Genomic DNA, 13,983 nt, shown 5'->3' with positions numbered 1-13,983 from the left:
AAAAATATAAAAATAAAAACAACTTGCTTTGACAACATGAATGCCATTGACTTTGACAAGAACCTTCTTGGTGGAAGCAGGGACAGAAGCCAGCTGAGTGCAAGTCGAAGGGTAAAAGAAGTGAGTGAGTCGGGGCGGGGCACGGTGGCTCACACCTGTCACCCCAGCACTTTGGGAGGCTCTCTACTCACCGACACCATCTTGCCTTCGGAGGGCATGAAGGCAGGCCGGTTGCTGATCCGCAGCTTGGTCTGCAATGTGTTGAAATTGATCTCCAGCTGGCATTTCTCCTGCACCTTGGGTGGCTTGTGCTTCCGGCGGTAATCCCGGAAGTCCTCCAGCTTCTTCTGCATGGCCTGCATTGTCTTCTCAGGAGTCCGGTTCTCCAGCCAGGGGATCGTGCGACGAATCCATTCCAAAAGCTGCTCCCCAAACATAAAAATACTGCTGAAGACACCAGCAAACCCCCTTCCCCAGTTAAAAAAAAAATGAGGCATCCAATAATTGTAATGGATGAATCTAATGTTCCTAAAATCACTGAAATGTGGTACCTCTATGCACAGAGGCATGAATGAAATGTTCAGTGTCCACCCATGGCCACTAGTGATCACCCCAACGATATCAAACACAGGTCGAAAACTTAAAGTGAGCACGTCAAGTCGTGTCTTACAAGAATGTGACGTTTACAAGAAACTCAGGGACCAGACATTAGCAGACAAATGCTGGATGGAGCTTTCAAATTAAAAAAACCAAACAAAACCAAACAACCCCAAAATACTTGACATGGCAGAATTGTAGTGTAATAAATTCAGCAAAGAACTGGATTTCACTTAAAATGTGTTTTTAAAAAGTAAGCTGAAATCTAATTAGATTACTTACTACACAATGGTATTGTAAGGCTGCGTCTAACTCAATGCCAAAGTGTATTTTAACGTCTAGCTTTTAAGTAAATCTGCATGATAGAAGTGAACGTGGTAGTGAGTTCCTAAGGACAAAATACGCACGCACCTCCTGAATTACTACCTAGGTCTTAGAAATGACTTGCTGAAAACCCCATTATTTACACCTATGCCTACTGAGCACTTGGAAAATGACAGCAGATTAGAATGAAACATAGTTTAAATGGTGATATACCTAGAGTCGAAGGGTTTTAGGAGGATAAATGAAGGACCCAGTAAGAAAAGGGAGGACTGAATTCCTAAGGATCCTCTGGCCTTCAGTACTGGCCATGCTTCATGTCTGGCAGCCCTGTCACTGCCATTCAACAATGCCATCAAGTTGAATTTTTCTACAGCAGCAGTATGAAAATATGAACTCAGTATCATTAAGTTACACTACTATTTATTGGAAGATTTATTCCAAGTGTCCTGATGCTTTTACCAATAAAGACCAAATATCAGCTAAATTAAAAAGCAGGCCAGGTACGGCGGCTCATGCCTATAATCCCAGCACACTGTGAGGCTAAGGCGGGCAGATCACCTGAGGTCAGGAGTTCGAGACCAGCCTGGCTAACACGGTGAAACCCTGTCTCTACTAAAAATACAAAATTAGCTGGGTGTGGCGGTACACGCCTGTAATCCCAGCTACTCGGGAGGCTGAGGCAGGACAATTGCTTGAACCCGGGAAGGTGGAGTTTGCAGTGAGCTAGGATTGCCCCACTGCACTCCAGCCTGGGCCAGAAAGCAAGACTCTGTCTCAGAAAAAAACAAAAAACAAGGCAGGGCAAAAATTGTTTGGTCTCAAGTATGTGTCACTGTACTTGAGTCCAATTTAGAAAGGAGGTGGCTGGGGGCCTCATGCAGCCCATGTATTTGGGGAAAACAGTGCAGATGCAGAGAGGCCGCTGTGTAGTTGCTACGTATGCTATAACAAGAACACAAAGAAAAACAACCTGGAAAGTGCTGTCCTAACCAAGAGTCTGGCTGAAGAGCTCTGGAAAGGCACCACAGAAACTCATGCTCAAATATCCTGCAGGGAGAGTTCTGTCTTCCCCAGATTTCCTCTGGATATTTATACAGACACACAAGCCCGAGCCAGCTCCGCACACCAGGCTGGGCCAGTTCCTTTGACACTGGGTCTGTGTGTGGAGTGAGGCTTTTGCATATGGAGTGCATCCTATGTGATGTCGGTAGCCAGTGAACAGGAAAAAAAAAAAAACAAGTAACGCAAGGTCGTCTAGGGGTGTCCAACCCCGGGGGTGCAGAGCTGAGCAGAGAATCGCATTCTCCTATCTTCAGACATGCAAACTACACCTTTCTGCTTTGGGATCGTTGGGAAGACCACTGGGGATTATGTTTTTGCCAAAAGTTAGGTTACTACAATAAGAACAACCTCGGAGATCAGGTTTATTTTCCTGCTTTCGTCCTATCTGAGATGAAAAATGCAAAAAAAAAAAAAAATATATATATATATATATATATACCCCCACGGAGTATTTTTTCACCCTCTGTTTTCACCCTCTGTGCCTCAGCCCCTGCGTGAGGACGGACAGAACTGCAGGTCACCAGTTTCCTTTACCTCACTCGCTAGCCTCTCATATTCTTCCATCAGCCTCTCATTCTCTTGATTCACAGCAAGAACCTTACATATCCTGTTAGCCGCTGTCTCGGCCTGTAAAACACAATAGGTAAACAGGACGGCTCTGTCGACGGGAATGCGCACACACAGCATGGAACGAGGCGGGTGATGAGAGGGGACAAGGCGGGTGGCGTGCTGTAGATGGTGCAGAATCTAGGTTAGGGTGCGGTCAGACTGAAGGCATGGCTTTTGTGTACTATGAATCATTTCACACCTTTGTTACAGTTTTCACACAGACTTACACGGCAGGCTGATTAGACTGTAGGGAATAACAGGGAGAGAGCATTAGTCTAAAACACAAACTCGGTAAACATCCAGCAAGTTAGTCACAGAAATATTTGGGTCCAGGAAACCAAGATCTTGGGTCCCTGAATGTCCACCTGAACTCTCCACTGATCTCATGACGATGGGATGGAGACTCCCTGAATAACATTAGCCTTTGGAAATCAAGGCAAAAAAATAACTGGGTCAGGAAAATCCAGATATACCATTGCACTTGAATGCACTGAAGACCTCCTCATCTCCTGATATGAATATGTAGAACTTTCTGGAGCGGATCCTTCCACAGAGCTCAGTGTGCTTTAAGACTTTGTCTAACCTAGATGAGAAGTCATTGAGGTAATACACAATTCTCTATCATCTTTCGTGGAAAGGAACTAGGGGCAGGAGTGGCAAAGTGCCTTGAACCATAATTGTCTGATGGAACAAGAGAAACTTGCCTATCTGGCTTCTGGGTCCGCAGTCTGTCCCCAGGCCTTTCCTCTAAAGCCCTCATCAGCCTGTTAGCATCCTTTCCCAGTGATGGGCTTCACAAGCCGTCACTGAAATAATGCATACTCCGTCCACTGCAGTCTATCAAGATTCTCCAAGGAGAGGAACAGAAACAGAAACAGGTGAATATGCAGAAAGCTGAGGGCCATTCTTCCTCAAGGTACCTTGGGCTATTTGTTTTGAGAAATGTAAAACTTTTTGAGGTTCCAACTCTCTTATCCCTTCCACTACTTCATTTCAAATAAGATTAGTCTTGAAGGATGTTAGACCAAATCATGGAACTGTGAAGGCAATTTCTAAGCAGAGAACAAGGCTGGGTTGGAAAGGCATTCATTTCTCCTTATCACATTTCCCCTTTACCAACCAATGCATGTGGCTCAATTTTCATGGCATTTTTTATTTTTCTAAAGCACAAATACTTTCCACAACTTACTAATGAAATAAAAGAAATATATTAAAAGTAAAACACATAAAAACATTTCAGGAACTGTCTAAAGTTAAAGCTGTTAAAAAAAAGTTTTCACAGTTTAGAACTTGCCATATGAGGTTATTAGAAAACACTCAGAAAGATTCCAAGGTAAGATGTGAAGCGCACAAACACACACTCAAGTATGCACACACAACTAAAACCAACAGAGAGTAACACAACAGCCCGGACGGACAAGTGTTGAGTACCTGCTCCGCGCCCGCAAAAGCGTGGTAGAAGCAAGAGACGTACGTCATGATGGCTCTTTCATCGGGTTTAGGGGTGTTCACGATGTCTGAAGGGGGAGAAAATAACACAGGACGCGCACACACACACACACACACACACACACACACACAGAGACGAAGGAGAGAAACCAGGGAGAACAGAGGGAAGAACAAATTGGTTTACACTGACCAATTTTCTGTGTTTCGCGGCCCATGGTCCTGAACCTCAGGAAGGCCGTATTGTATCGAAATGATTCGTGAACAGGATGGTTTGAGCCAGCAAGTTTTTTAAGGATCAAACTGAGGGCTTGTTTTCTCCCCCACCCCTTGATGGGCTTTTAAAGGTGGATTCAATGGTTTCACGTGGAAACCTATTCACGGAACAAATGTCTGTTGCAGATCAGAGCTTGTCACCCCTTCCTCGTGACTCCGGTCCTCCGACCACATCAGGGCACCTGGCCCGTCTGCTCTGGGGAACTCAAGTCACTTTGCAAGATGCGGGGAATATTCACAGCGCTGCACTGGGCTGTCTTCCCACTTCCCCTTCCCCACCCAAACAACTGTTGGGGAGTTCTACTCTGTAAAGTGCCTTGCGTGAGCATGAAATTCACTAGAGAGGGCAGCTCTTTTAATAACTTCTATACATACTTACCATATCGCTTATAGAAATCACCAAGAATAACAAAATATCTAAATAAGCACAAGCCATGTAGACCCAAAAGAAGGGTCTACATGGCTTGTGCTTATTATGACTCACTACTATTTCTAGTTGCTGAAATAGCCAAAAGGAAGACAGAAAACAGAACCATGAAAACCTACATCCTTTCTTCCTCCATCTTGGCAACACTATTTTTTGGTAAGCTGCTTTTTAAACTTGTTCATAAACTTGGGTCAGTCAGTGGGTCAGAGTGAAGTTAAAAAGATACCTGACAATTCCCTATGGTGAAACCTAGTCATTGGGTTCGCAGAGACTATGAACAGAAAGGATGTGGGGTTGTGTAACTATGCAATCTTCTGGAAAACAAACATGAACGGCATACCACTGCATGAACAGAAAGTAAGTTTCAAAGAAAGCTAGACTAAAAAAGACAAACAACTGCCTCCTCAGAACCAGACAGTCTCCTTACTCTGAGGAGAGGGCAGGGAAAAAGAGGAAAACAATTGAAAAAAAATTAAGACACAGAAGGTGAAGGGTGAGCGGTGACTCATGGTTTACATCCTCACCTTCTGTACACCAGCAAAAGCATGATAGTAACAGGAAACATAAGTCATTATGGCTCTTTCATCAGGTCTGGCAGTGTATACTAAATCTGTGTGGAGAAAAGAAGGTTAACTGTGTGGATGTTCTAATACCAGCAGGCTTCTGTTAAGTGCTTCCTCAGAGGTGCTGGAATCAGGAATCTCCCTCCTCGCCCCCATACACTTATGTTGTTAAAATTTTGGCTCAAATCAAAGAAGTCACACCTGCAAAGTGATTACTCTCTGTGCACTTTTGAGAACAGTCAAGGGAAATAAAGGAATTGCCAAAGAGAACAGCAAGGCTAACCCAGAAGAGCCCTAACCTAGCAAGAAAGGCACATCTATGGACAGAATTAGGCCCTCGGAATTGAACAGAGCGCACACACCAGCACACTCACCAGGACTTTCTTATTACTACACACGGAGGGCCCGGGGGGCCACCAGATCCCTTCTGCAGGTTCTCACGGAACAAATGTACCCAAGATCTAAACCTAGTCTGCACCTCAAAGATTTGTGGAGGGAAATAAACAATTTTTACAACCTTTTAAAAGCACAGAATGGGTGAGTGGGCCAATGAGCCACTTTAAAATCCCCACCTGGGTTCAGAGACCAACACGAATGACAGGAATTAAGGTCCACGGCAGCAGGCAGGAAGGCAAGGATTTACCAAAAGGCACTCATGATCTGAGGAGACCTGGACCTGACATTCCCATCAAAGAGCAGCAGAAATTTTAAACTGCTGATAGAATGCTGTGGTGATGGGAAGTCCAAACGCAGGCTGCAAACGTACAACAGGGAATGCGTGGCTAAATCTGTCAGGCAGTGATGCCAACGCACGCTCTACATGCAAGGTGACCAAGTTCAGAACTGTTTGCCGGAAGATTCTTTAGAGCAATTATTCTGCAAAGATAATAAAACAGTGTGTGAGCATTCTTCTGAACCGTTAAAAGGGAAAGATGAAGAAACACACGGAAGATTAGGGGGAGGAAATGAACACAGTGCTCACACACCCCATCTGCCTGAAAGGATGAGCAGAATGGACACCTGCCCAGACCAGGACTCAGAGACTAAGGAAAAACCAAAGAACTGAGAAGAGAATATTAGCAGCGCCAGAGTAACATCGATGATGATCCTGCCAATAATTCTACAAGAGTGTTTGAATAGGAAACTCACCTTCAGGCTTAGGATATTAGGGAGGCATGAATACACTGGAAAATTTACTAAGCATTGTCTGTTTTCTCCTCTCTTTAGTACCCTGGCTATTAACCCAAGTGGGAAAACTCAAGATAGTTATTTATCGTATGAAAAGGTCAAAAGAAAGACGATACAAATATGAACTTAGCTTAGGACAGATGGAAAAAGAGGAAAGGAAATTTCCTACGTTTCTACTTCAGTGTTTTATAGACTTTGTCCCTCTAAAGACTTTTAGAGAAACCATACCCGATAATACAGATGTTTGATTAAAATGATTAATTAATGAGCAAAATTAGAGTTCTAATTGAAAGATTGCTGTTTTGGGTTGAACTGCATTTCCCAAAAAGATACACTGAAGTCTTAACTTCCAGCACCCCTGTGAATGTAAGCTTATTTGGAAGTTAGATCTTTGCAGATATAATCAAGTGAGGATGTGGTCATGCTGGAGTCGGATGGGCCCTTAATGCAACGTGACTGGTATCCTTGTAAGAAAATATTCACAGGTCAGGCACGGTGGTTCACGCCTGTAATCCGTGCACTTTGGGAGGCTGAAGCAGGTGGATCACCTGAGGTCAGGAGTTTGAGACCAGCCTGGCCAACATGGTGAAACCCTGTCTCTACTGAAAAAACAAGAAGTAGCTGGGCATGGTGGTGCATGCCTGTAATCCCAGCTACTCAGGAGGCTGAGGCAGGAGAATCTCCTGAACCTGGGAGACAGAGGCTGCAGTGAGCCGAGATCCCACTACTGCACTCCAGCCTGGGTGAGAGTGAGACTCTGTCTCAAAAAAAAAAAAAAGAAGAAAAAAGAAAAGAAAACATTCACAGAGGGGGAAAAGGCCGTGTGAAGACAGAGGCAGGGAGGGATTGGACTGATGCTGCCACAATCCAAAGAATGTCTGGGGCTTCCAGAGCTGGAAGAGGCAAGGAAGAATCCTCCCCTAGAGGCTTAGGGTGCTGCCTACTCCCTGATTTCAGACACCGCCTCCAGAGCTGTGAGAGAAATTTCTGCTGTTTTAGGCTGCCCACTTTGCAGTAATTTGTTACAAAGGCCATAATACAATTACCAAAGCAAAGAGGAATGGAAGATTGACAACTGACTGTAATCAATTTCCTTAGTTTTCCCCAACATCGCTAATTAGTGGAAGTAATAGACCATTAGGGAATAATAATATTTACAATAACAAAGTAATATATGGATATAAGCTTCTTGAGGGCAGGGTATATATCTTATACATCTCATCAGCTCCTGCAGTACCCAGCCGAGGGTCCTGTTCATGGTAAGTGCTCAGTAAATGCCTGTTGAGTGGTAAATGAATCGTGAATAAGTAAAATGAATGAATGGTGTCCACATATCTGTGCTTTCAATGGTCTGCTGTCGGTACAGCTCACACAAATTCACCATATAAAAGGGGCAAAAAAGTATCTGAAGCAAGTCCCCAGAATGAGTGATACTGAAGTGCAAAATACATGGAAATTATTTCAGCTCTAAATAAATTAAATTTAGATGAATTAAAAACAATATGTGAACATTTGGATGGCACACTGATGGCTGAATGCTCCATATTCTATATTTCAATTCTCTAACTTCTGGCTGGAAGGAAAGAATTTTTTTCTCTTAAGTATGTCACAAAGGGATTTATTTGCTACACTTGTCTCTACGTGGTTAGGGAGAAAACGTTATGATGTTGAAAAAAAAAATACAGGAAATGTTTTTTTAAAATTATAAATAAAAGCATCTTGTTTCTTAGCCAAAGCTGAACTTTTTACCAAATCCTTTTGCTGTAATGTTGCTTGCTTGTTGGAGGATACAATTTTTTTTAAAAAATGTTATGAACAAGCTACACATGAAAATCTCCACTACTCATGTGGCCAGTGACAGAAACTTGTGAGGAATCCAGAGCACTTAGGATGTAACTTAGCTACGAAATTCTGTAAGGTCCCCATGTGTAGCCATAACAGTTGTAGTCTTCAAATTTTCTCTAACTCAGCAAACACAATTTTCATCTCACCTTCAGCATCCAGCATTTTAGGAATATCCAGGTGCTTCTCAGCGATTTCCATGGCCAGGTTAATATTGCCTATGGGGTCATCCTGCAGGAAAACCAAGACAATGAGATTTTTACAATGTATTTTGAAACAGGACTTATGAAGCATGTTTTTTGCATACCCCACTTCAGGACGGACACCTTCCCACCCGCACACAATCGCAATAGTGTTGCTTGCTTTTTCATCTTTTCCCAATTACTTCAAACATTTAGAGAAACATCAAAAATGACAGAAACCGCAAAATCCATGCACACTTCAATCACAAAGTGTAAACAAAGGGTTTAAGAGAACAAATGCCTTGACAAGAAAGGACACACTGAATCCATCAGCACTGATCTTCAGGCCTAGAAATAACATTTAAATCATCCTAAATCATGAAACATGCATTTTCCAGACTTGGAAGGGGATCTTGGAGAACCAATACCATGATTTTAAATATTGGAAAGCTGAGGAGTAAAGAGATGAAAGAAAAACGTTGCTAGCTAAAACTTTCAGCGGGCTAAAGAGCGTTACTAGTGTCACAAAGGGCAAAACTCATGTTAAAGCAAGAAGAAATGACAAAACCTTAAAATCATTAAGTGAATTCATGAAAAAAATTTTGTTCTTAGGATTACATTTACCTTCCACTGTAAAAACTAGTTAAATATATGTAACATAGTAAAATAAACTGAACCAGAGTATATAACTAAAAGAGTGAAAAGAAAGAAGATGCAACATTTCTTATTTTGATCCACTAGAGAAATTAACCATTAAGAATTTCTAAAGAGATGAAGGCAAGATAGAAAAATCAAAATGAAATGTAGTGTTAGTCTGGGGATGACTTTAATGAATTTTAATCACAAAGTCATTTCAGTATTTTAGAAACCACAATGTTTTCCAACGAGCATCATTATTTTTATACAGTGAAACACTGAAAAAGTGCAGGTTTCAAACATATTCACAGTGCTCAATGAAGAAACCAAAGACAGCTTTCTGGCCTCACAGAGTATACAGCGAATTCAGTTAAAAAAAAAAAAAAAAAAAAAAAAAAAAAAAAAAAAAAAAGTTTTTAACTAAAGGTTGTTTTAACAAAGCTTATCACCTGAGACTTTGTGAAAGCTATCTCATTTAGAGTGTAATTTAAATGATAAAATGTGCCAGTAAGTATTTATTTCCTACCTCAGCTATTGGCCATGTGACCTCTGGTAGATTACTGACTTCCCACTTTCTTCATCTGCAAAACTAGGATAATAGTAGTGCCTACTTTATAGGGTTACTGTGCACTGTAAAGATTAAAGTGTATGTGAGATTCCATATATATGCATATATGGATGTGTGAATATACATGTATGTTTATTTGTTTATAACAGTGCCTGCTCTGGTGCTATGTAAGTATTAGTTGCTATTGTTTATGTAAGTATTTTTCTACTTTCTTAGATGACCAATTACTACAGATCTACTGACGTTTTGTAATACAAACTGACCATAATAAACTGCTAATGAAACTGGGTCTATGCAGTACAATCCCCTCATTTTGCAAATGAGATTAAGATTAATTGAAAAGAAATGTACACTGTCTACATGCTTGGATCATTTCAAAGTAATTCAGGGGTAAGAAAATACATCCATTGAAAAGCTGGGAAAAAGTTCCATTTTCATGGGCTACCTTAAAATATTTCATTCTCAACCTTTCGGAAGCCAGTAAACTCTTCACATGCTACCCTGTATGCCATGGAGGCAGGCTGGGGGCAGGAGGCAAGCAATGGATAACTAAAAAGGTGGTGGAAGCCAGGACACTTTTCTTATGACCATCCATGCCACACGAGTGAGGTCAGCATGCAACAGGGCCGGAGTCCACACCCAAACACAGCAACAGCACGTGAACGGCGAGCTCAGCACACCAGCACCCAGCAGGAAATGTGTAGAGGCTACTGCAGAAATGTGTAGTAAGGGTGGGCCTTGCTTTTACCCTTAAGTCTTTACACATCATTCTTTTCTTTTTTGTTTTTGAGATTGAGTCTCACTCTGTCGCCCAGGCTGGAGGGCAGTGGTGCCATCTCAGCTCACGGCAACCTCCGTCTCCCGGGTTCAAGCCATTCTCCTGCCTCAGCCTCCTGAGTAGCTGGGATTACAGGTGCCCGCCACCACGCCCAGCTAATTGTTGTATTTTTAGAAGAGACAGGGTTTCACCACCCATGATGGATAAATAAATCAAGGTCCCTTCTGAATCTTGTGGCTTCTCTCTGCTGCCTTACGCACCATCATCTCTAAGGCAGCACAGAGCATCCACAAGATTCAGAAGCGACCTTGATTTCTTTTTCCATCATGGGTTACATTTTAAAACTAAGTTTTTGTTTGGGAGTCGGTGTGTCACTCTGTGGCCCAGGCTGGAGGGCGGTGGTGTGATCCCAGTCCACTGCAGCCTCAAACTCCTGGGCTCAAGTGAGCCTCCTGCCTCGACTTCCCAAAGTGCTGGAACTACAGGTGGAAGCCACCACACCCGGCCTTAAAACTACTTTTAAAGAAAGAATTTGAATACCAATCTGAGACTTAAACACACTAAACCTTTACCTTAAAGGGAGAATTGCAGTTTTCTAAGTTAAATTTTCTGACAAAAAGCAAAACTCAAAAAAAAAAAAAAAAAAGCCTGCCCCAAAAACTTCTTTTGCAAGGCTACAAATGATGATATTTTCTATCAATAACAAGATAGTTATGAAGTAGACCTTGTGTGACAGATGAGTTAATCAATTCTGAATAAATATGTCTACAACTAAATCCTCCAGAGAAAGTCAAGGGACTTTGACTTTAAAAAGGCTTACATGGGCTGGGCACAGTGGCTCACACCTGTAATCCCAGCACCTTTGGGAGGCTGAGGCAGGCGGATCACGAGGTCAGGAGATAGAGACCATCCTGGTCAACATGGTAAAACCCTGTCTCTACTAAAAATAAAAATAAAAAAAATTAGCCGGGCATGGTGGCAGGCGCCTGTAAACCCAGCTACTCGGGAGGCTGAGGCAGGAGAATGGCATGAACCTGGGAGGCAGAGGTTGCAGTGAGCTCAGATCACACCACTGCACTCCAGCCTGGGCAACAAAGCGAGACTCCACCTCAAAAAAAAAAAAAAAAAAAAAGAAAAGAAAAAGGCTTGGACTATTGGACTATTTGAGCCTTTCTTCCCCGCAAAAATATAGGCTTCACTTCTCATATTTAGAAGCCAGGAATGTAAAATCTCTAAAGAACATATAGAAAGCCTTCATAGTAAATCAAGCCGAATCAACAAACATATCTTGATATGGGCAAAAAGGGATGACTTAGCTTTGGGTCTTGTTTTCCCTGATTTTAAGAGGTAAGTGTTTTCCTGGCTACCCTTCATATTTAGATCATGGGAAAGGCTAGCTGGGAGAATGTACTTTTTCCTGGTGGCCATTTCTGCAGGTGGCCCTGGGGTTTGTGCTAGGCCAGTGCTGATGTGCTCATTTGCAGGACATGCTGAGATGCGTGGCTGGGGACACTGCATGCTGTATTAACAAGAATAACCTTGTTAAGCTTTGAGTAGTCAATGAGGTCAGGCCGGTGTCGGTGGATGAGGGCACAGAGTCCAAGGCCATCTTTCCAGCTTCACAACCGTCGAGAAGAACAGGAACACGTGTTAGTGGAGAGAAAGAAGCAGCCAGCGTCCGCACTCAGTCAGATGTTGGCCTTCCTTCTGTCTGACTTAATGCATGGAAAACCCCATGTAGCTTCCTTTTTACCCCACCCAGTGAGCTTGAACACTCAACTTCTTCCCAGGGTCCACTGTACTCCTCTCCTTTCGACTTCCTCTCCTGAGACTTGCTGTGTCTTCTGCCCCGGTCTGGTCTGTGCTGGCACAGGCAGTGACAGGCAGGGAGATGCCTCTACTGCTGTCCCTGCCTGGCCAGCGCCAGGTTTCCTCTCTCTTCTCCAAGTATCCATTCTGGCCCTTACCCCTGAATCTACCCAATAAATATACACAAGGACGTCTACCCTGCAAATGTCCAGAACGTGCTTCCTCTAAAAGTTCTTAGGATGCTTCAAAAGCCTCTGTTAGCTCCCAGATACTCCTTTGTCTTTCTTTATAAAGTTCTTTTCTTTTTCTTTTAAGGCAAAGGCATGTAGGTGAGGGAGGACATGCAACTAGCAGGGCAGATGTTTATTTCCGGTCTTTTTCCCCCATAGACACCAGCTCTAAATGCCCCATAGACAAGGGCAAGCCAGAGCTTGCTGGTGACAGTGGGTTCAGTGAGAGCAGAGTGTGGGAGTTCTGTTCCTCAAAGGGTCTGGGGTAGGAGACCTCCATGAGAGTTATCAGTGCTACAATGCTGAAGTATTTGGGTCAACTGGGAGTCAGGAAAAGAAAAGCAAGATGAGTGGACGCAGGTCTGGGTACTTCAACTTTGACACCTGCAGAAAGTCCCAGCCCTTGATAGCTTCTCTCATCTGCCAAACAGCACATTGTAAGGACAAAGAAGGATTCTCTTCCCCTTTATCCTCCCAAGGCCTGGCTCAGTGCCTGACGCTTGGTAGACATTCTGAGAATATTTGTTTAACTAGAAGAACTTCCCCAGTTTTTCACCGTGGTTCATCCTTATCTTTCTGATTATCAGTGGCCAGTGGTGGGCCTTTTTGCACTCATGGGTAACCTAGCATCCGAAGGTGAAAATATAACCAACTCTTTCACTTCAACACAATAATGACCAATCTATATGAGAAAGACTGAAGCAAGTGACAGAATCATGCTCTCCCCTTATGTCTAGACTTTATTCATCTCATTTCCTACAATTTTTCAAACATAATTTTTCTACCTCTTTTGAATTTCAGCAGAGCAAAACTGATGGATGAAGGATCATTCTATTTCCTACAGGGCTGAGGGCTGAAGAGTCGCTAGTCGCTATTAGGGGGTACGCAGACTCTGCCAGGGTCCCCCCATCCCTGAGAAACAACAGCCATTCCTGCTGCCTTTTCCCAATACCAAGGTGAAGACTAAAGTAAGATGCATGCTTATACCCCCAAACTCAGTAGAATCCTGCTGGCACTGCAACACCATTCACTTACAAACACAGTGCTGTTTTACCAGCATGCTAAGGTTTAATCCAATGTTTTCCTTTGGGAGACTTTAAGCATCAAGAATTCTACAGCCTGAGTTCTCCTCCATACATAAAAGGTTTCTCAGGCAGGAGGAAAACACAGGTGCACACAAACACTGTTCCCCATGCTACCCACAGATTCCACTGACAATACAAGGACCAGGGGCCCTCGGTGCTCACCTAGTATGGAAGTTCTGAATGTTTACATTTCTATAAGGAGCGGTTTTCCTCTGACACCAAAGCAGCAGACCTTCTTTGGCAGATGTTTCTGTAATGATAGCCAAGAAAAAGTGGCCCCAGGGAAATGCCACTTAGTTCACTTAGCTCCTAGTCACTTTCAAACAGACCTCCCAGGGGGTCGATCACCAAATACCTCATC

At 43.1% G+C, this 13,983-nt stretch overlaps 1 protein-coding gene across 1 annotated transcript in view; it reads right to left on the bottom strand.

Moving 5' to 3' along the window:
- The window catches only part of ACTN2 (actinin alpha 2), a 76,147-nt gene that overhangs the window by 23,981 nt on the left and 38,183 nt on the right, over window positions 1-13,983 (bottom strand). Inside the window, 6 exon segments of the mRNA XM_010384678.2 lie at window positions 192-422; window positions 2,518-2,610; window positions 4,024-4,109; window positions 8,484-8,565; window positions 12,037-12,115; window positions 13,785-13,872. Coding sequence (XP_010382980.1) covers window positions 192-422; window positions 2,518-2,610; window positions 4,024-4,109; window positions 8,484-8,565; window positions 12,037-12,115; window positions 13,785-13,872 — 659 coding nt within the window.

The sequence above is a fragment of the Rhinopithecus roxellana genome, chromosome 8, assembly GCF_007565055.1.
Source record: "Rhinopithecus roxellana isolate Shanxi Qingling chromosome 8, ASM756505v1, whole genome shotgun sequence".
NCBI lineage: Eukaryota > Metazoa > Chordata > Mammalia > Primates > Cercopithecidae > Rhinopithecus > Rhinopithecus roxellana.
The sequence above is the reverse complement of the archived record's forward strand: the minus strand, read 5'-3'. Positions and strand labels throughout refer to the sequence as shown.